Source organism: Callionymus lyra, chromosome 5 (genome assembly GCF_982586985.1).
Source record: "Callionymus lyra chromosome 5, fCalLyr1.hap1.1, whole genome shotgun sequence".
NCBI lineage: Eukaryota > Metazoa > Chordata > Actinopteri > Syngnathiformes > Callionymidae > Callionymus > Callionymus lyra.
In genome coordinates, this window is record NC_141822.1 from 33373522 (window position 1) to 33394688 (window position 21167).

At 43.0% G+C, this 21167-nt stretch overlaps 3 protein-coding genes across 4 annotated transcripts in view; all 3 read left to right on the plus strand.

The window, feature by feature from the left end:
• LOC148080394 (histone deacetylase 4-like) overlaps positions 1 to 7860 on the plus strand; it is a 34657-nt gene extending 26797 nt beyond the window's left edge. The window contains exons 11-25 of one of the 2 annotated variants that reach the window (XM_087792085.1): positions 387 to 593; positions 667 to 865; positions 1573 to 1706; positions 1763 to 1865; positions 1938 to 1984; positions 2501 to 2608; positions 2720 to 2775; positions 2841 to 2928; positions 2994 to 3113; positions 3186 to 3283; positions 3346 to 3464; positions 3540 to 3673; positions 4863 to 4947; positions 5020 to 5164; positions 5913 to 7860. In XM_087792085.1, the coding sequence (XP_087648211.1) occupies positions 387 to 593; positions 667 to 865; positions 1573 to 1706; positions 1763 to 1865; positions 1938 to 1984; positions 2501 to 2608; positions 2720 to 2775; positions 2841 to 2928; positions 2994 to 3113; positions 3186 to 3283; positions 3346 to 3464; positions 3540 to 3673; positions 4863 to 4947; positions 5020 to 5164; positions 5913 to 5955 (1686 nt within the window). In that variant the 3' untranslated portion in view covers positions 5956 to 7860. The remainder of the gene's footprint in view (positions 1 to 386; positions 594 to 666; positions 866 to 1572; positions 1707 to 1762; positions 1866 to 1937; positions 1985 to 2500; positions 2609 to 2719; positions 2776 to 2840; positions 2929 to 2993; positions 3114 to 3185; positions 3284 to 3345; positions 3465 to 3539; positions 3674 to 4862; positions 4948 to 5019; positions 5165 to 5912) is intronic. The other variant, XM_087792086.1, reaches the window with a different exon arrangement.
• Positions 7861 to 10130: 2270 nt separating this feature from the next.
• On the plus strand, positions 10131 to 18844 carry LOC148080395 (ribose-phosphate pyrophosphokinase 2). Its single transcript, XM_087792087.1, has 7 exons — positions 10131 to 10392; positions 12383 to 12566; positions 14622 to 14720; positions 15986 to 16110; positions 16180 to 16353; positions 17834 to 17993; positions 18061 to 18844. The coding sequence occupies exons 1-7, from the start codon at positions 10271 to 10273 to the stop codon at positions 18151 to 18153; spliced, it is 957 nt and encodes a 318-aa protein (XP_087648213.1). The 5' UTR covers positions 10131 to 10270; the 3' UTR covers positions 18154 to 18844.
• A 576-nt stretch (positions 18845 to 19420) lies between these two features.
• LOC148080396 (thymosin beta-12) lies at positions 19421 to 20785 on the plus strand. Its single transcript, XM_087792088.1, has 3 exons — positions 19421 to 19536; positions 19924 to 20036; positions 20104 to 20785. Exons 2-3 carry the CDS (start codon positions 19937 to 19939, stop codon positions 20133 to 20135), a joined length of 132 nt encoding a protein of 43 aa, XP_087648214.1. The 5' UTR covers positions 19421 to 19536; positions 19924 to 19936; the 3' UTR covers positions 20136 to 20785.
• Positions 20786 to 21167: the final 382 nt, after the last annotated feature.

Sequence of the window (21167 nt, forward strand, 5' to 3'; positions counted from 1 at the left end):
AGAACCCACCGACACTCTGATGTGTCTCTGTCAGTGATGGTGAGTGAGCAGCCGAGTGAATCACAGCAGGACCTGGGATGAGTCGATGAAAAGCAGCATAACAGGAAGTGCGAGTTATTTCTGTGGGGCAGTGCATTGGACGGAGCGACCACTTATGTTCAATTAGAAAGGAGAGGCTTGAAACAAGCACCAGTGGAGCTGCAGAGTCCAAATTAAGCTTGTTAAAGGAAGAATGCTGCAGTGAAAAGAGGGATTTGCCAGGAATTGTATCCACTTCATCTGCCGCAGCTCTGAACGCACACTTTTCAGCCGATTTGTCGGACCCCACTGTTTCATTGTTCACTGGGGTTCACATCGTCACCCCGACTTCCCTCTGTGTTGCTAAGATGATGGCCAAGCCCAGTGAGTCGCCGGTGGGCCGCCAGCACCAGAGCCACCCGGAAGAGACCGAGGAGGAGCTGAGGGAGCACCAGGATGCTGCAGTCCTGCCACTAGGGGTCACCATCAAGCAGGAGCCCCCAGACCTGCAGGAACTGCAGGAGGAGACGCTTTTGCAACACAGAGATCGGGAGCAGGAACTTCTCTTCAGACAGGTTGGATAGTTACCTCAGTTACAAGTGTTTGTCTTTAGTTGGAGGTAACTTTGTGTGTCTGTGTGTGCGTCAGCAGCAGGCATTATTGTTGGAGCAGCAGCGGATTCACCAGCTGAGAAACTATCAGGCCTCCATGGAGGCGGCTGGACTGTCCATCTCCTTCCCAGGTCACCGTCCTTTGTCCAGAGCACAGTCATCGCCAGCATCGGCCTCCTCGTTCCCACTGAGCGTCCCTGCTCCTGACCCGCCCATCAACACGCGTTTCACCACAGGTCAGTGTCACATAAAACGGGTCATTTGGCATCAGCATATATAATCATTTCACCTTGTTGTTCCAAACATACATTGATGGTGGACTCTCTCCATGTCACACTTCACCTTCTGTGGTCTCGCCGTTTCCGTTTTTTCCACATTGTACTGCATATTTGAATATGTTGTAGCAAGCTATAGTCTGGGAAAGGAAAGCTCCTTGTCGTTGTTCGCTCTGTTACAAACCGCTGAATTATTTGAACAGCAGAAATTAGTTGCTGGCACTAATTACTGCACCCACCTTACTTACGGTGCCATTGAAACAATTAAAACTCCTATGATGCATTTTTAAACAGCTCTTTGTTGTGACTTCTGACTGGTCGCTACAATATATATATATTTTTTAATTTTACGTCTCATTTGCTATGTCAAAAGTGAACAGCCGTTGATTAGTTGGCTGGGCGGCAAGGCATTATGGGAGCATTTACAGTCACTGTTACTGAGAAGGAGGTTAAGAGGAATCGCACCTTACATGCAATTTTGCATATTTGCAAGACAAGTAAAAAATATAACTGTCACTACTTCAGTGTTTCATGCATTGGGTTATTAGAACGTAACTTTTACTTTATAATTATCAACTATAAATCTGATTGATTTATTTTTTTACTCCTACTTTTGCTTCAGTTGTGATAGATTGGGAAGGTCAGGTGACATCTTGAGTTCTCTGCAGGTCTGGTGTACGACTCCCTGATGCAGAAGCACCAGTGCATGTGTGGGAACACCAACAGTCACCCGGAGCACGCAGGACGCATCCAGAGCATTTGGTCCCGTCTGCAGGAGACTGGTTTGCGTTCTCAATGCGAGGTAACGCAGCATTGACTCTGTTGTCACTGCTGGTTCTGATCATGGTGTGTTTGCAGTGCATTCGAGGGAGAAAAGCCACGCTGGAGGAGCTGCAGACGGTTCACTCTGAGGCTCATGTTCTGCTATACGGAACGAACCCCCTTCGACAGAAGCTTGATTGTATGTAAAGGCCTCTAGCATCATCCTCCTCAACGTATTGTTAGCTCAACGTTTCCCCTCTTACCTCACCAGGTACAATCACACCCATGTTTGTGCGGCTGCCCTGTGGAGGAGTCGGGGTGAGTTCGGACCCTCATACTGATGATGCTGAAAAGACTTGGTCACAGAACCGTTAACGCTCAAGCGAACTGAAATCCATTTAAAATGACACAAATTCCCCCAAAAAAATAATTTCAGTTCAAATACCCAACCACCCGAGCTGCTTGTGTATAATACATAGTGGAAAACTGTTATCGTCTGGAATGTTTTGGAATATTGTCATAATTGCTAGAAGAAAATATTGTATTCAGTAAAGAGAACAAATTGTTTAATTTACGTTATTCAGCTCTTATAATATACTGCTAAAAGCTCGTACTGCCCCCTTGCGGTAAATTAGCATTACTGCGGCGTATAACAAGGACTGGTGTTGTTGACACCGAAAATGTAATATTAACTGAATTAATATTTTACTTTCTGCGTTTGAAATTCATCTTTGGAACATTATGATTAGTCAAGTTATGGGCAAACCTAAAAATCCATGAAGTTTAATTCCAGCGTATTAATGTTGGTCAATCTTACAAAAACTGTCTTCTCAGGTGGACAGCGACACCATTTGGAATGAGGTCCACTCGTCCAGTGCCGCTCGTCTGGCCGTGGGCTCTGTGGTCGAGCTGGTCTTCAAGGTGGCAACTGGAGAGATAAAGGTACACTTAATGATGGGAAGAATATTGAGGAAGAGTTTAGAATCGTAGAATGATCTTTCAGATGTGGATGTCCAGATAAATCTCTGACCTGCTTCATATTTGTCTGCTCAGAATGGCTTTGCTGTGGTGCGGCCCCCTGGACACCACGCAGAAGAAAGCACACCAATGTAAGGATAAAGCAACAACACGATGAGCTCGCAGGCAATCTCTGACATTTCAACTTTTGTTTCAGGGGCTTCTGCTACTTCAACTCAGTTGCCATCGCAGCCAAACTGTTGCAGCAGCGACTCAACATCAACAGAATCCTGATCGTGGACTGGGTCAGTGTCCAGTCATGTGACATCTTCAGTCCAATCACACGTCTTATTTTCTTGACGCTTCGCAGGACGTCCACCACGGAAATGGCACGCAGCAGGCCTTCTATGATGACCCCAACGTTCTTTATCTCTCCATTCATCGCTACGATGACGGCAACTTCTTTCCTGGCAGCGGCGCGCCAGACGAGGTGAGGCAACAGAAGGCGGGCGACGAATGTTGACACATCAATATAATGTATCCTCTTAATATATTGTTGCAGGTGGGCAGTGGTCCTGGAGTGGGCTTCAATGTCAATGTTGCCTTCACAGGCGGCTTGGACCCCCCCATGGGCGATGCTGAGTACCTGGCAGCCTTCAGGTATGAGATGTTTGACACGAGCGCACACTAAGAAAAGACCTCATGACGGTGTCGTCCCTCAGGTCGGTTGTCATGCCAATTGCCAATGAGTTCGCTCCGGACCTGGTGCTGGTCTCTTCTGGCTTTGATGCTGTGGAGGGACACCCCCCACCGCTGGGGGGCTACATCCTGACGTCCAAATGTGTGTAGAAATCATTCCCACAGTCTTTCCTCGTCCTCCGTTCCTCGCCACGCTGATCACGTGTCGTTCCCTCAGGTTTCGGGTATCTGACCAAGCAGCTGATGACACTTGCTGGAGGGAGGGTGGTCCTCGCTCTGGAGGGGGGGCATGATCTCACCGCCATCTGTGATGCCTCTGAAGCTTGTGTCGCCGCCCTGCTGGGCCAGGAGGTAAATTATAATTTTGGAAAGTTAAAACGGTCTTAAGATTAGACGTTGATTGATGATAATAAAAGTAAAAGTAATTTAGAATTTCAAATATTACCACAACTATCAATTACAATCCAGTTTATATCATGTAAACTGTACAAGTTTCACGAAACTGCCTATATATTTCCCCAGAGTAGTTTAGTTAAAATGGAATATCTATCAAAAAACAGGCACAAAATATTATAGGAATATTAGAAAAGAATATTTTCATATAACCACACTTTGAAACTACATTGTAAAACGCATACAAACGTAAGTAAGTAAGTAATATTTGTAGTGCGCTTTTCCAGACCAGGGTCACAAAGCGCTTAAGCAATCAAAACCATACCCGATAAAATACAGTGAGCTTTTCTTTGCACGCTGCAGATTTCTGTCTCAATATACGAGATAACATCTGGTCTACATTGCTGCTAATAAATCTTGTCACTTGCTCTTGGTGCAGAGAGAGCGAAAAAGTAATACAGCGTCTTGTGTCCTAAGGTAGTAAAGAAAGAGCTGAGCTAGAAGGCAATCATCTTCATTTGCTCGACGATATAGATTCATACCTAAATACTCAAAATATACAGTATGCTTAAAAGATCAGGACAACACTGAGACAAACAAAGGAGTCTCGGAGAAGAAAAAGCCTGCAAGAATAACATTTTCTTGAGATGTTTCTTGAAGGAGTCAGTAGACTCCATAAGGCGCAGAGAGAGAGAGAGGAAGATCGTTCTAAAGCTTAGGAACAACAGCCTGGAAGGATTTCTCTCCTCTGGTCCTGAACTATGTGCGAAGAACCATCAGTAGATTCTGATCCACAGACCTCAGAGCCCGAGCTGGGGTGTAAGGCTGGATCAGATCAGTGATGTAAGGAAGAGCCTGACCATGAATAGCTCTGAAAGTAAGAACCAGAATTTTAAAGTTGATCCTTAAAGAAACTGGAAGCCAGTGAAGAGATTTAAGGATCAAAGAAATGTAGACCAATGTTGGACTGTTGGGTCAGAATTTTAGCTTTGATTTTAAAACTTTTAGGTTTTAAAAGTAACATTTGGTTTGATATCACACATGGTCTTCCTAAATGTGGCTAATGGGTTAGCTAGCACTTCGATTTCCATCACTTAAAAATGTTTCTAGAACTAGTCCTGTGATCTAAAAACATGTGTTTCTGCAGCTGGACTCGCTTCCTAAGTCGGTGCTGGAACAGAGACCCAACCCTAACGCTGTTCGTTCTCTGGAGAAGGTTCTGGAAACCCACAGTGAGTCACTTCCCTGCCCTTCTGTGAGATCCCGCCAGAATAGAACCCTCATTAATTCTGTCTCTTTACCAGGCAAGTACTGGCGCTCTGTGCACCGCAGCTCACCACAACTTGGTCTGTCGCTGCTGGAGTCCAAGAGAGGCGACTCTGAAGAGGCTGAGGCAGTCAGTGCTATGGCTTCTCTCTCTGTAGCCAACTCCAGTGCCATGGAGCACAGGTACACAGGAACACGCTCAAACTGTGCTTAAAGTCAATGGGTCATTCTACCAAAGCAGTCATAAGTCTGGAAGATTTCAAACTGCATTTGAAACTCAGAGACTTATCATAAAATTACAAATATTACAAATATGTTCAATGGTCGATCTGATTGGTCGAGTGCTAGGTTTAGCTAGCGAATCAGTGCCAGACAATGAAATGGAAGTGACTATTGTAGACACTAGATGAGCAGCGATGGCATGGATGACACCACACTATCAAGAAAAACTTCACACCAATATTATCATGTGAATGAAGCAGATCAGTGCAGTCTAGGCAGGGTCATCTGGACCACCATTATCACCGTGTCTGATTCATGGTCATTTTGTGCTAATAATGACACAGAAGGACAATATTGTTGATATAAATTTAATAATCATTCGAGATAATCACAATTATTTCCCTATATCTTCCTCGACGCTACAGAAACGCCTTCCGAGCTGCTGCGGTTCCAGGACTTCACCCAATTTTTTTCAAATTGAGGACATTTTATGACGTTAAAATATTGAATGTTTCAGCATAATTGACACATCCGTTATGGTATAATTTCTCTATGAAAAATGACACAAGGAACCATTTTCTTGTCCTATATAATGAAAAGATAATTAAAAAATATCCTTTTTTAAATTTGAAAATCTCTGGCTTTGATAAAATGTCAGTCAGATGATGTTTTTGTGGATAAAAGCTCAAGTTTTTTTGTTTTTTTTCAGCCGGCCAGATGAGGAGCCGATGGAGGAAGAGGAACCGCTGTAACAGAGGGAAACGCACAGGTGACCTTTGACCTCAAAGGAGATTGTCTCCTTGAGCTGTGAAGAGTCTCGACTGATTTCTTCATTTAGTCCCTCAGACCCCAACTTGTCAGTCATCTTGACTGGCGGCCAACTGGCCAATACAGGGGGAAAGGGGTGGGCTCAGCCTCAGAGGAGGGAGCCAATCAGGAGACGGAGGACTGAAATGGAAATTTTAACATTCAAGAGTTTTGTGGCGGCACTCGTACAGAGACTCTTATTTTCTGTCAGTCTTTGCACCTGCCGATGACGAACCCCTGACCCCGACCGTGGGCGGGTGCGATTGCAGGAGCATGGTTTAGCTCCGTCACGGAGAAACATTAGGTGCTTCACAACATGGACACCAGGGGCAGCGAGTGTCCCAGCTGTCAATCACAGCTCTTTCTTGGAAACTTTTTTCTTGACTACAGAAGGCTTTTTGCTGAGACGTGCAAACACTGTGGATGCTGCGAGGCCACGTGGACGTCCGTGCGCTGACACCTGTAGCCTCGCGCGACCAGCCTGAAGTTTGAAGGGGGTGGGAGGAGTGCCTTGGGGAGGGTCCGCTGGATCTGAGGATTGTTCCAGAAAGATTGCCTTAAGTCACAAAGATGGATGATGAAACAGTCGTTCAGCATGTTTACTTGGAACTTGACGATGTTAATGTTCTGAAGAGTTACTCTACTTTTCGATGGATCTATTTTTCTGTACAAATCTAACTTTGTGAAGGTAGTTGCCAGCCTCAGCAGGACAGGAAGTTGGAGTGCGACGCTCCAAAGCCTTCGATGTAGCTTCCCTTTATCCCAAAACAAACAGCGCATGTGACGGAGCCGCCGCTCTGGGCCATGAATGTTACCCGAACTAGAACGCAGAGCGAGAAAAGCCAAAGCATGTTTGCATCCACAGACAGCTTTTGTTCTGTTCCTCACCCGTTGATTTGCTGGTTGGCAACTACCTTGATCATCAGAGTGTAAATTGGATTCAGTATATTTTGTAGTTTGATTTCCACATCAGATTCTTGAGGTCCATAAGTTTTATTGCTGTTTTTTTTTACCATGAACCCACTAGTTTGGTGTTTTCTATCCATTTTCTGGATGGTTCTAGGGCTGCCGTACACTGTCCCTGGTATTTCTACACCTCTTCTCCTCATTGAGATCTGCAGGTCTTTATCACTCTGGTGTTTAGTGGATACTTGTGTTTGAACAATGTGTGGTGATGTAAGTTATCACCTCGTGGTCTGCACTGTCCAGTCGTCGCATCAGACACCCGGACGTCAATCGAATCACTCTGTTGCCTAATCGATGCATTTTCCTCTGGTGCAACCTTTCAACTGTGACATGGACGCCTCGCCCGAGACACTCGGGAGGTCGTAGGATGTTGACTTCAACGTCACCACTTCCTGCTTTTTATTTGTTTGAATCCAATAATTTTATGACCATTTTGTTGAAGCTCCTGTTAAGAACATTCCACTGCTTTCATTTTGCTTTTTGAACTCTACTACTCCTTCACGTCCTTTCTCTCCGTCTGCTCGCGTTTAACTCTCTGCATGGTTTGTGAGTCCGCATGCCTGCTCGTGTACGTGACAAAAAATGTATTTGCACAAAAGAAGAAGAACACTGGAGGCTCCCACAGCCGCTCGGAGTCCTGGCGGATTTCTTCCTCTCTGCTGTGCGAACAGTTGACAGACTCTGCCCACCGGGCCGGGAAACGTTTGATATTGTTCTTATTGAATATTGTTTCCGATAAGTGATTTTACCGTGACGCAGCACTTAAAAGACTGACTGTGTTTGAAGGGACACTGGTTCTGCCAAACATCTGCATCATCACACACTCCCAAAGAATGTTTCTCTATCAAAGAGTTGAGTGACTTTGGTTGAAGCAGGTTTCTAAAGGGCATCAGATTGTCGCAGCACCTTGGCCAGTCCTGATATAACCACTGTGGCTCCAGAGCAAGGCTTGGTTTACATGTAAATGAAAAAAACAAACTTATTTTTCTTTGTTTGTCTCTATTGATGAAAAATGTTCTTTCTTTGGGACCTACGCTTTGGACATTTCATCTTGGCCATCATCTATAAAATCTATTTCTTAAAACTACAAGCACTTTTGGTGCCGAGTCAGCAGTCTCTCTTTTGTCCTGACTCCAACAAAGTCCAAATGGTATAGATTTTCTCCCCCTGGTTCTGTGTACTGCTCCACTGTGCAGGTTGTGATTGGCTGCAGTGAGAAGGCAAACCAAACGGCAGCAGCACATGACCAGGAAGAAATTGGAGCGTCGGTCACACGATGGGAAGCTCAGCTGACTCCTCTGATGGCTGGATCTCATAATCGGATCATCGTAGGTCAAGTGACCTGGGAGCACTGAAACAACAGTTCAGGAAATGAAAACCGTATTTTGTTTTAAATCTTTCAGAGACAGTTAATGTAATGGTGAACTGACATCGGAGACAAATACTTAATGTACACACATTACATTCACCTTATTCAATACAATGTTTGCTTTTTTTAATCAGATTTAATGATAACTTGTAAAATATGTTTTTTACATTATTAAATGTTATTTGTTGTTATGAGGTAAATGGTTGGCATCTCAATAATAAGCAAATGCATATATTCCTATTCTGAAGGCGGACCCAAGGTAACATCAATTGATCATCAATAATATTCTCTTGTTGATATATAGTACATATAGTTCATTAATTACAAAATGGACTCTAACTGAATGCATCAAAACTATAAATGACCTCATGCAGAATGATGTACTAAACAAAAAAGTGTGAAGTAACTTGTCTTATATTCTAGTTTCTTCAAAGAAGCCACCCTTTTCTCTGAATAAATTAATAGTTTTGTGCAGAAATCAGGTTGATACAGCCATATTGGACCACCTTATCATTTGTTTATGAAAAGAACCAATCAGGGAAGTAAAGAGAAGTGAGTGATTATCATTACTTTAAGAAATGAAGATCAGTCAGTCTGAAAAATGTATGTCCAAAGAACGTGTGTCCAAACGTTTGGCCTGTATCGTATAAATAGATATAATTTAATATTTAAGGCTAAAAATATAGAAATCCTCTGATAAAACACCAGATACTGATTCTAATTCATAATATTTGATCATGCTTACACTGTGTAAGTAAGTAAGTAATGTTTATGTCATGCTTTTTCCTTCATGTGTCTGTCTCTTTAATTCTAAAACATTACTTAAGTACCCAAGTGTTTTTTGTTTTCCCTGGAAAAAAAAAATATTTTTGACATTCTTATAGTTTTCTTCATTCATGTCTTTTTCTCTACACAAAATGACAACAGGCTTTGACAACGAGTACCAGGTGTTTGTTGTTTGGAAAAACATTCAGGAATATTGTGGGAAAATCTCAGAAGGGAAATTATGTGGATATGAGTTAGAAATATAAGACATTTTAGTCTTACTTTTGCTTCACAATTTAACAATAATTTAGCCAACATCAAAGACCTGCCACAGTTCACATGTTTGATCATGATTGGCTTTAAGAAAATATTGACATCATTTTGTTTGGCAACAAATAATGCACATTAAAAAGACTGTGGAATGTATTCTTTAAACATTTGTTTCCTACTTTGTTTTCATATAATGGGATCCCATCACTAATGTCTTCGTGATTCAGGTCTGAATCTATTTTTATTTGAGACCAAAATGTTATCCAAAATGAATATAAAATCTTAACAGTTTTGAGGGTTTAATGGATATATGTATGTCACTAGTGGTATATAAGTAGTGGATATCAAATCATTTTTAAACTATTTTCCATCTCATCTGTAGCCCAGATGTGAGTCACGATAAACCAAATCAAATCTTCAATTCAAGCCTCCTAAATGGATGATCTCACGTGATTTAGTTTCAATAAGTTCAGTTGTTCACAAAATACTCAGCAATTATATGGTTCAATAAGTTTCTCCTCCTTTTTCTTCAATCTGGAGTGGTTGAAAATAAGCAAAAGGACTCCACAAAACCTTAGGTTAAAGAATTCCAAATGTATGTTGATTAACAGTGTATTTTATATGTGGAACTCTTGACTTCAATATGATATTGGGGGTTACAGTGGTGTTCACTCTCACGACAGAGATCTTGGAGCTGCAGATGTAATAAGAGGAGGTGACTCTCTCTCTCCCCTGTCTCTCTCTCTCTCGCGGCTGCACCAGTGCGATGACCAGCGTCCACCAGTAGCTCATCCTCCTGCTGTCACAGCCCATCCGCGGGGTCACCTCTCGCTCCGCTCCTCTCCTCCCGATCCCCCCGTTTATTCGCTTCTCTCGTCGGATCCGTCGAAATGCCCAACATCGTCCTCTTCAGCGGGAGCTCGCACCGCGATCTGTCGCAGAAAGTGGCGGATCGTCTGGGGCTGGAGCTGGGCAAAGTCATCACCAAGAAATTCAGCAACCAGGAGACATGGTGAGGACTTTCTTCTGGTGAAATGTTTTCTCATGAGCAAAATATGCAGGTGGAATCTCCCCTTTATTGGCGCCAGTGTGTGAGGATTAGCTCGCCGCTAACAATAGTTTACTACTGTACACGTGACTAGCTAGCCACATGTAAACACAGGCTAGCATGCTAACTTCTATTACGCGGCATTTTAGCATGAATGCCTCACAATAAAAGCGTTGTTTTGTGAAAATAAAAATGTCTGTTAAAGACACCGAACAACATAAACTGTCTTAAGTTCAATATGCGTTTTATTCAACGTACGCTTTTGCTGGTGATTTACAGGCCAAGTTCTGTACGTCAGGAAAAGTCTTCCCCGCGAACCGTACAGACAACAGAAGGAATGTCTGGTTTGAAAACTAGTCCGTTTTTCTCGTGGATTCACTATTTGGAACAAAATGTTCTTGAACAAATTTGCCACGGCAGCTTGTGAGCTGGTTAGCCCGCGAGCTAACTGAATTAACTTGTAATGTTTGTGTGGTCATTATTCACAGTTATCTTAAAGATTAAACTGGTTCATGCTATGGCCTGATACCGGATTTATTATTTGAGATACCATTTTAATTCACATTCTGAAGCTCGACAAAGTTGTGAAAAGTTGCTTTGCGAGCGTGATCTGATTCCTCTGGTAAGTTAAGTTTAACTGCCTGGATTCGAGTCACATGCACATAGTTTGAGCCAATTTTCAAGTATTGAGTACAAACATAAACCGGTTAGTTTTCTCTTGACTAGAGTATTTCTTGGACTTTTGATCATGCAAAAAAGAAATAAAAAGATTGACCTGTGTCTTTGAATAAATTATTTTTTAGACTTTTTTTTTTAAAACAATTTCAATCAATAAAGTTCTACCTAACTTAACTTGTTAAGTACATGTTGTTTGGCACACAAATAATAATGGATTGACGATTATATTAGACATTTAACAGCCTCTGTTCAGCTTCATTCAAAGGCCCTTTTCCCCAAAATAATTAAGCAGGATGTCACATGAAGGGAATTATTTACTATGTTTGTGGATCGGAAACTGAATTTTAGTATAGTTTCAAAAACATTGATTATAGAGAAGAGGAAGTCCCACACTTTGTTATATTCCACAGTCGACTGTAGAGTCAGTTAATAATTTAAGCTAAAGATATGATGGTACAGAACAAATCAATCAGTCAATCGAGATTATTACTTAAGTCCTCCTCATCTTGGACTTTACTCAATAATCGAACAACAGTGTTGTATTTCCCTCAGTGAAATACCAGGTCTGCTTCCAAACTAGAGCAGCAAGTTAATTGTTATACTTTTATATGACTATAGATTTTTAAAATAAAATACTCTTGATCATCTCCAAACCATAAGCTGCTTTCTAACAACCTTTTTTTTTCTCCCTTTATATTGTTTGAATGTTTGATTTTGAAATGTTTCCATGTACTACTTCATGAAGGACCAGTTATCTGTGCTGACGTCTCCAGGATGGGAACTGGTCTGTTTAGAACAGCAAATGCAAAACAAGCTCGTGTTCTCAGGGAAGCTCCCTCTGCGTCTCTCACACACGAAGAGCAAGTGACTGGAGTTAACGGATCAGTAGGAATGTGTGCAGATAAACTTGGGTGTGATGAACGTTGTTGGATTGAAGTGTTTGAGGCAATCTTGTCTCTTTTGGTAGTTCCCAAAACAACTGCAGGTAGTTAAATCTGCAGCCTCATATTTTTCTATTCTGCCTCAGTCTGACTATAGTTGAATTGCTGCAGTGGTAGTCATGGTTGAGAGTGCAAGTCCAGGCATGGTCACATGACCACAGTCAGAAGCAGGCACAAGGTAGGAATGTTCACATACATGCTACCCACTTATGTAATATTCCGTCCATCATACGAGTGGTCTCTGTACAAACTTGTTCTAATGCCTCACATGATGCTACTCTCCGTTGGTGGCAGCAGTAATTGAGTCTTCTCAAGAGTTTCTGTGTGTTTTGTAGTGTGGAGATCGGGGAGAGTGTGCGTGGCGAGGATGTCTACATTGTACAGAGTGGCTGCGGCGAAATCAACGACAACCTGATGGAGCTGCTCATCATGATCAACGCGTGCAAGATCGCGTCCTCGTCTCGCGTGACTGCTGTGATTCCCTGCTTCCCTTATGCTCGGCAGGACAAGAAGGACAAGGTAGGGTGCGCCGTCTCCTGCCTGCTTTCTGCTATTGTGACAGATCCGGGGCTCTGGTCACACTTGGTTTGGTCTCAACTACCTTTAGATGTGTTCACTTCAAAGGAGTTTGCTGACTGAAGCGCCAGAACCTAGTCCAGCCTCCTTGCGTGTAGAAACGATCAAATAACCCCCCAATGCGGCTTCCTCAGGTTTTATCAAGTATTGGTATAAGTGAGAGTATTTTATTTAAATGTTTGTGCATGAAAACCAGTTACTGTGAGACATAACTTGGCAGATACGAGAGCATAAGAACAACATTAGTTCTTCAAGATCATCAGTGCAGAACTCCTCGCTCCCCCCTCCCTCACCTGTCTCACTCTTAAAGGAACAGTAACACGATCAAGATTGAGCGTTAGAGTATTTTACTTTATTTGGTTCATTTAATTCCAAATGTATGCAGACCTAAAAAAAATCAAGATCCGGTGAACTATAATTTCTGTCAGCCTACATAGAAAATGGTCAGTTACAGACCTTTACATTATTAAAAAGTTAAGTTTGATTAGAAATAGTGTCATTTTGATTGTCCAATTATTTAGTTTTCTGCATTTTTGAAATTATGATAATGGTGATGCAATTATCATGATGCAAGTAATTGTATATTAATGTTTACATAACCTTTCAGAGTCACATAGTGCTTTACATAAAAAAGAGTTAAAAACAAACATGAGTCAGTTCTTCAGGACAAACTGCAGTAGATATAAGAAACATTGTTATGGTAATTATCAATGCTTTAAGTTACATTTCACCTAAAATTCAAACTTCATTTATTTTCCACTCACCCTTATGTCGACTATGTTTTGAAATTATATTCAGAGTAATCGGTTATTTTTGGAGACAAAAAATGTTTTTTCATTTTAATGTAGTGACTTTACCTCTTAAAAAGAACCGATTACTCTGAAAGTGATCCCAACACCAGTCGACATAAGGGTGAGTAGAAAAAGAGTGAAGTTAAAATTTTAGGTGAACTATCATTTAACTATCGTTTTAGTTATAGTTCGTTTAAATATAGAATTAAGGAAAACAAAGAAAGTGAACATTGTGCTAAACGATCATTATATACCATATCAATGTAGGATTTTTCTCTTAAAATCTATTCAAATACTTTATTCCAGGTTTTTAACATTGATTGAGTATTACATGTTATGGCCAATGGTTTGCCTGTGCTCCCAACTTACTGAAGTGGTGCGCCTAGATATTTTGGGTTGGGAGCACAGTGCTCGTAGGTCATTAAGTTGGTCTGCTCCCTCCTTCACTCACCTTTTACTCCTGACCCCAAAGAGTAACACTTTTTCCTGGTCTCAGTGTTTACCTGAATGTCCGGCACTGAATCCTCATCTCTTGACTTCCTGACACAATCCAGGGTTTATTATGTCTGCGTGCAACATGGAACTGAGCCACGATGTCCCAACTTTCTCAATAAACCTGGGAATGTCTGTGAGCTCTGGCTATTGTTGGAGCATGATTATTAAAGGTTCCAGATGATGCTTACTGTAGTTTTAAAACTTAGGAACTGTGGAAGGCTTCTTTCCAGAAATTGAAAGCTGACTCAAATGCATGAATCCATTTCATCATTGACATTTTTTCTTAGGCACCAAAGACTATAAAAATGACCTAAAACCATGTGATTTTTTAAAATGTATTTATTATTTTTATTTTTTCAATCATACAGTCTTTCTCTTCAGCTCAGAGTGAGGTGACATTGGAAATGCCAAGTCAAAGCATGTACCTGTACACACCTGCCTAGTGTGTGAGAGATGAGAGGGTGACCCGTTGGTTACACTAACAACATTCTTCATTGTTTAAGGAGCAGGCAGAATAAAAGTGTCGCAGAGATGCTGGCTGTCAGTTCTGTGTGTATTCATCGTTTCTATCAACACGCAAAATAGACTTTTCTTTTCTCTGTTTACTTCACCTGCATGAACCACCAAAGTACCTCGTATGATTAATTTTGTGTTATTAGCTCTAAACTCTGAGTTTTTTTTGCGGTTTACCCTTCAATATTTCTTATTCCAGAGTCGAGCTCCCATCTCAGCCAAGCTGGTAGCCAACATGTTGTCTGTGGCCGGCGCGGACCACATCATCACTATGGATCTTCACGCCTCGCAGATTCAGGTGATGGTCATTTACGATTCAAGTTTGTTTTTTTCCCTTGCCATCAGACTGCAGTTGATCAGTTTTGAAAGTGAGTTGTGGTATGGTAAGTGTTGAAATTATGTTAAAGGCAGGTTTGTTTGCTTGTGAATGATTTTTGAAAAACATATTTTGATTTCAGAAGTACAGACTGGGCCCTTAAGCCACGCCTCCAGAGTTTGTTTATAAGGAATACACGAGGAGAGCACTGAAGAATAGAAGTAGAGGAGGCAGTTTATGTTGACTCCATCTCTACAATTAATTTTAAACACACAATCATTCAGGGGCAAAGATTCAGCAGCAACATACATGTTTTGATTATAAGTTTTACCGAACGACGACACCGTAATGGTTCAGTATCTTCTTGTGGAGGACGTTTAGTGATAACAACAACACTAGTCTAGGATTCAAAGACCAGAATAGAGTGAAGTTGGTTCAAAGGGGGTTTCTACAAACTGTTTTGCTAGTGTAGAACTCTTGCCATTTACTTTCTCTTGCAACTAACGGAAGCTCCGTGAGATAAAAAGAAAAATCATTAGCATTGCATGGTCTGGTTAGTTTTATCCTCTTAAAAAATATGGATGGCAGCACATTGAAGAATACCATTGATGGTATATTGTATCAATGAAAACACAAATTTCTCTTACCTGTGAAGATTTGATCAGCTTGAGAAGTTCACAGGTGTGTATTAATTTTAACAAGACAGCTGGTCACTTCAGATGCTGCATAATTGTGTGCACTGATGAGGATGATCGCTGCGTAAAGCAAGTATTGCTATATAATAAATATTTGTGCATATCCAGATAAAGCTGACGTCGTTTTACTGGATCTCGTTCTTTTAACCAGGAAGCTTAAAGTCGAAGATGTATACTCTTCTAAGGCAATATTCAATGTATACATTTGGTTTTCTTATCATTTTAAAAACATTTTGGAGAACTTTTTTTTTCTTTTGACAAAGATCAAGACAATTTTAGAGCCAAAGGGTGTTGAGGGTTCAGGGAAGAGGAAGGGAGTATTGATGGTGACGAGTGTTTCTGTTAGAGGTCCAGATTCTCCACTTGTAATCGTGAGTACAGGGAGTCGATTTAATTAGTTAATCCAAATAGGTTCAACAAATGATTACTTATGGCGAGGCCTGTTTATTCATCTGGAGCGTCACAAGCCCTGTGTCAATAAAGTTGTACTTACTTTGACGGAATATTAAATTCAAGGGTCAGACGTGCAACTCTGCCGTTTTGTCTTCAAAGGGATTTTTTGACATTGCCGTGGACAACCTCTACGCCGAGCCGGCCGTCCTCCAGTGGATCAGGGAAAATATAGCCGAGTGGAAAAACTCCATCATTGTGTCACCAGACGCAGGTGGAGCCAAGCGGTGAGAGTCTGACCTTCTCCATCACCCCAGGTCCAGCCTGGCTGTTGTATGACGACCGTGTCTCCACAGTGTGACGTCCATCGCCGACCGACTCAACGTGGAGTTCGCCCTCATCCACAAGGAGAGGAAGAAGGCCAATGAGGTGGACCGCATGGTCCTGGTTGGTGATGTGAAGGATCGTGTGGCCATCCTGGTGGACGACATGGCCGACACGTGCGGCACCATCTGCCACGCTGCTGAAAAGTCAGTGTTCATGTCACTTCTTCAACATTTAAGATGGAAAATCACAATGAAGACTGTGATCGTTTCTACATGTTGACAGCAGAATTTAGTATGTTTGATCGTCATCAAGTGATGTTCTCTCTCTGGGGTCGTCTTTAGGGTGAGTTTACGTGCAGTTAAGCAATGATACCATGGTCCAGCCGAGCCCTTAAAGCGGGTCAGTAAAGGTCAGCAGAAAGTGGTCTGAAGCCTCCTGGTCGACTGCTGCAGCAGCAGAGGATATGGGTTGTTGCTCAGTGGAGCAAAGTTCTCATCTCATGTGAGAGTAAATATTTATTTTCAAAACCAATTTCCCACTGCCTGCAGGAAGAGAGGAGAGACACAGAATTGCTTAACCTTTAGTTGGTAAACCCTCTGTCTGCTGTGGGAAAATGTCTCTACATAATGATGGAGATGAAGCAGAGATCTTGTCGTCCAGTCACAGCAGTAGTTGGTGGTAAATCATAGTGACATAAGTCACTAAGGGTTCTAAGGGCTGATGCCACAGTTGGTTGTACAGCAATGGCGCCATCTGCTGTAATATGACTGACATCTCATTGCCCTTGTTATGATTGATTTTTAAATAAAAGCTGCATAATTGTGCAATGTGTTGCTTTACATGGTTAATCTACAATGGCATGCTGTAATGAACTAGTTCATTGCACATTCTTCTGTTGAGAAATGACCAATCCATCTCTGTAAATGAGAACTTCTCTCACCAACTCTCTGTGGGGTTGATGGGGCTGCAGATAGGAATGGGAATCAGTAACATTTTCTATACTGATACCAGAGGCTACTGTAAAGAGAAGATGAACACAACAATAAACATTAGTTAGATGTTTAACTAGCAGATGGTAGAACATCATAATGTACAACTAAACAATAAGTTAGGGTCACATTGATCCATCTTGCTATGCACGTATTAAGTTGCATTTCATTAAGTAAATTTAGCTTTTTGTATCCAGATGTAGTGCAGTAGTCGGTACTCTCAGAAGGGGAGACTGGTGAAGGAGACTTTAAATCAAACTAGGCGGGCGTTAATGGCGAGAGGTGGACGACTGCAGACCGTTTTTCATATAGTTTGCACATGTTTTATCCCCAACCGTAGAATTTTTAGGTACAACTCAGACTTGCATGGACATTAATTAGATCTATATATCATGGGGAGGGTGCAGAGACGAACGTAACAAGTGCATCCCTGTGATGTATTGATCTGTGTGAGTAAACCTGTCCATGTGTAGAAACTTGGCACCGAAAGACTAAGTATGTTTGGGCACAAGCTGGAGATCTATTAATCCTAGCTATTTCTGGAGACATGTTGCTGGTACATCATTGGATACACCTGGATAGAAACTCTTCATGAATCAACCAAACACTTGTTTTTCAGTAGACAATAACTTTATCATCTGTCACATGACTGGTCTGCTCAGGCGCTAATCCTGCTTTATCGTTTGGTCTTTAGGCTGATTGATGCTGGAGCCACAAAGGTCTATGCCATCCTCACACACGGCATCTTCTCTGGTCCTGCCATCTCTCGCATCAACAACGCACCATTTGAGGCGGTCGTTGTCACCAACACCATCCCACAGGAAGAGAAGATCAAGGCTTGCCCAAAGATCCAGGTACACACCAGTGACTCGCAGCAACATGGATCTGAGTCTCACCACCTCGCTTCTATTTCCTCCGCAGCTCATCGACATCTCCATGATCTTGGCCGAGGCCATCCGCAGGACTCACAACGGCGAGTCCGTGTCCTACCTCTTCAGCCACGTCCCCTTATAAAGACGGAGACCACATTCTTCTCACAGCTGCCACTCATGGCTACATTCCTCCTGAAGCCGATGAAGTTGCTGGCTGGTGTGGGCCAAACATGACCAAGGTCGCAACAACATGTTGTCTGACATTTTCCACCCTTGGGAAGGAGACACATCTCCTCCTCTCTAAAGTTTCTATTTATAAGGATCTTTTGTTTATTTTTCAATTTTCCTTCACCATTAACCAAAACTTTCGTTCGTCACCAGATGTTACTTCCACCTTCCTTTTCATGCATTCCACCCCCATGTTCAATGATGTTGCCCCCTGTGCCTGAGAGAATTAGATTATAAATCACAACTTTCCTCCATCTAAGCGTTTGCTTGACTAGCTGCTCAAAGTTAACATAGCTAGCTAATATGCTAATATTGAATTCCAGTTGCCTCTCTGCTTTGGTCAGAGCCAAGAATTAAAGAAGCAGTTTTCCTCTTTAAATAAGTGGACACGCATCAATCCAGTGAGAAGAGTGTCCAACAAAAGGTCATAATTGAGCCCACAGTCTGGTTCTAGTATTACAAGTTGCACCATGAATGTGCGTGTATGAGGAGGAACTGTCACACGGGTCATTTTGGCCCTGTTGGAGGTTTCGAAACTTAATTTTTTTTTTATTTTTATTATATGTAACTGAACTTTGACAATAAAGCTTTGACAATTGCTCCTGTGAACTGTTGGTGTCCATTCTTTGAGTCGTTCATGATCTTACACAACATGCACCGATCATGGTTCCAGGGACCATGTCATTGTTGACAAGTGTGGTTGAGCCAGAGGGTGTGTGGAGGGTCATGACCCTAAAGCGATTGAGGACAAACATGAATGTACTTTGGAGTGAGTCATGAAGAGCAATAACTGTCCCAGAAGACTTGCAATTCCGGTCGGTGCAAGTCAGAAGGTCTGGTCAAAGGTCAACCTGTGACAGGGTTGCGACACCTCATGGGTAGATTAGGTCTGTTGCGCACAACGATTACGATGATTCAATCGATAACGTTTCTTAAGATTCTAATCACATGTTACATAACAACGTCGACGGAGCCACTAGGGGGCGCCCGTGGTCTGCGGAGAGAGCAGTCCGTGATTGAAGAATATAATTTTTTTTAAACGTGTGGAAAAATAATTGCTGGTGTAGTATTTAATATACAAACGTAAGGCTGTCAAAACATCCTCTTATTTATGTTTTTAACGTTTCTTCTCTTAAAGTGACGCACTGACGCCGCGGCTCCTGCGAGAGAGCGGGGAGGGTGGCGCGGGTGACGTCACTCATTAGCATATTCCCATCTATATTTGAGCTGGCTCAGAACCGGGACCAGAACCCCAGCTACACACTGACCAGAACACTTCTAGCCCGGAAGACTACCGGTAAGCGCACTTTCTTCTCTCTGCGGGGTGTGTCTGCGGACCGTTAGGCGGGAGCAGCGTCATGTTTGGACCGGAGGAGGTTCGACGGTTCGACGGAACACGTCTTTGTTCCGACGCTCGTGTTCTCTTTGTCTGGCCTCACGACGAGCTGCTGCTACAAAGACGCGCTTGTTCGTGCGCGGTGTAAGTCCGTGACAAGATGTGCGGGGACGACACGCGGAGCTGGGCGCGTGTTCGACGGAGAACCAGTGGATGATAAACTCCGTTATTTTCACCTGATACTCTTGTGTAATGTTTGAGTGTGTGCGCGTGCACACAAAGACTCGCCGCGGCGGGTCAGACTGGCCACACCCTTCACTGCTGCTGGACTAACTGTGTCTCCTGCAGATCACCTGCAACCATGAGCGACAAGCCCGACATCTCTGAGGTGGCCAGCTTTGACAAGAGCAAGTTGAAGAAGACCGAGACCCAGGAGAAGAACCCCCTGCCCACGAAAGAAAGTAAGCCACATTCCTGAGTCCGTTCTTCTCCTCCCTGCGTGTTTCTTAACCTTCTCTTCCTCCTCAGCCATCGAACAGGAGAAGGCGGCGTCACCGTGAAGCCCCCCCCCTCCACATGCACTGTACACCCCCTCCTCCTGCATTGCCTTGTTTTCAAGTCACCTCTTTTAGCTGTTTAACTCTGTAACCGAAAATCTGAAATGACAACCAAGCGACAGTCGGATGGAACCCCCGTCCCGGTGGTCTGCTCCGGCCCCTGGTGACGGTCATCTACTCGCCACGAGAGGGGCTGCATGTGACTCCCACCCTCAGCATCTGTGTACCAACATGGCAGGAGGACTAAGGGGCGCGGTCGGCATTCCAGGAAGCTTCTGATGGTCCCACCACCGACACCCGGCTTCCTGTTCCGCCGCCTTCTTGCCTGGGCTGAGGCAGCATGCTTTTTTTCTCCTAATTTACATGAAAGATGCACAAGTTTGTACTCTGGCCAAAATCTCAAACCCCTAAAAATTTGATGTCACTTTTTGATTTTCTTTGTATGTGCACATGTCGACGAGGGATCACTGACCATCTGTGGTGAATTTGTTATCCGAGGGGATTCGGGATCAATTTGTCTCTGAATTCTTCTCCCAAAAAAGCGAATGAAAGTGTTGAATCCAAAGAGTAGTGAATGAATCCCAGCTCTCATGATTCTCTGCCACAAACCACCAGAATTGTGAAATGTTGTAATAAAAAAATTTGTTACTAAAGATCTTTTGTCTTCTGTGCCGCCCGCTGAGCTGACGATGCCACGCCCACCGAGCTATTTTGAGACAAACTGCTGACTAAGCTGAAGGCTGTCTGAAACATGCGTCCACGCCACTGTGGCGGGCTGAGGTTGGCACTTTCTCTGCTGCTCGGATGTACCGCCAAGGCTTCTGAGACAGAGTGACCCTGAGACGAGCGGATATGAGCGTCTCTTCTTAGCTGCTACCAAAGCCTTAATGTCATTAGCATGATGCTGGAGCCCGAGGGCCTCCATGGATGTACCCGAGTGGACTCTGAACAGGAACAGAGAGGAGCTGCTTGTGCGTCTAAGCGTCCGCAGGTTGGCCATGTGAGTGTAAGTGGATTGTCGTTAAGTCAGTTGCT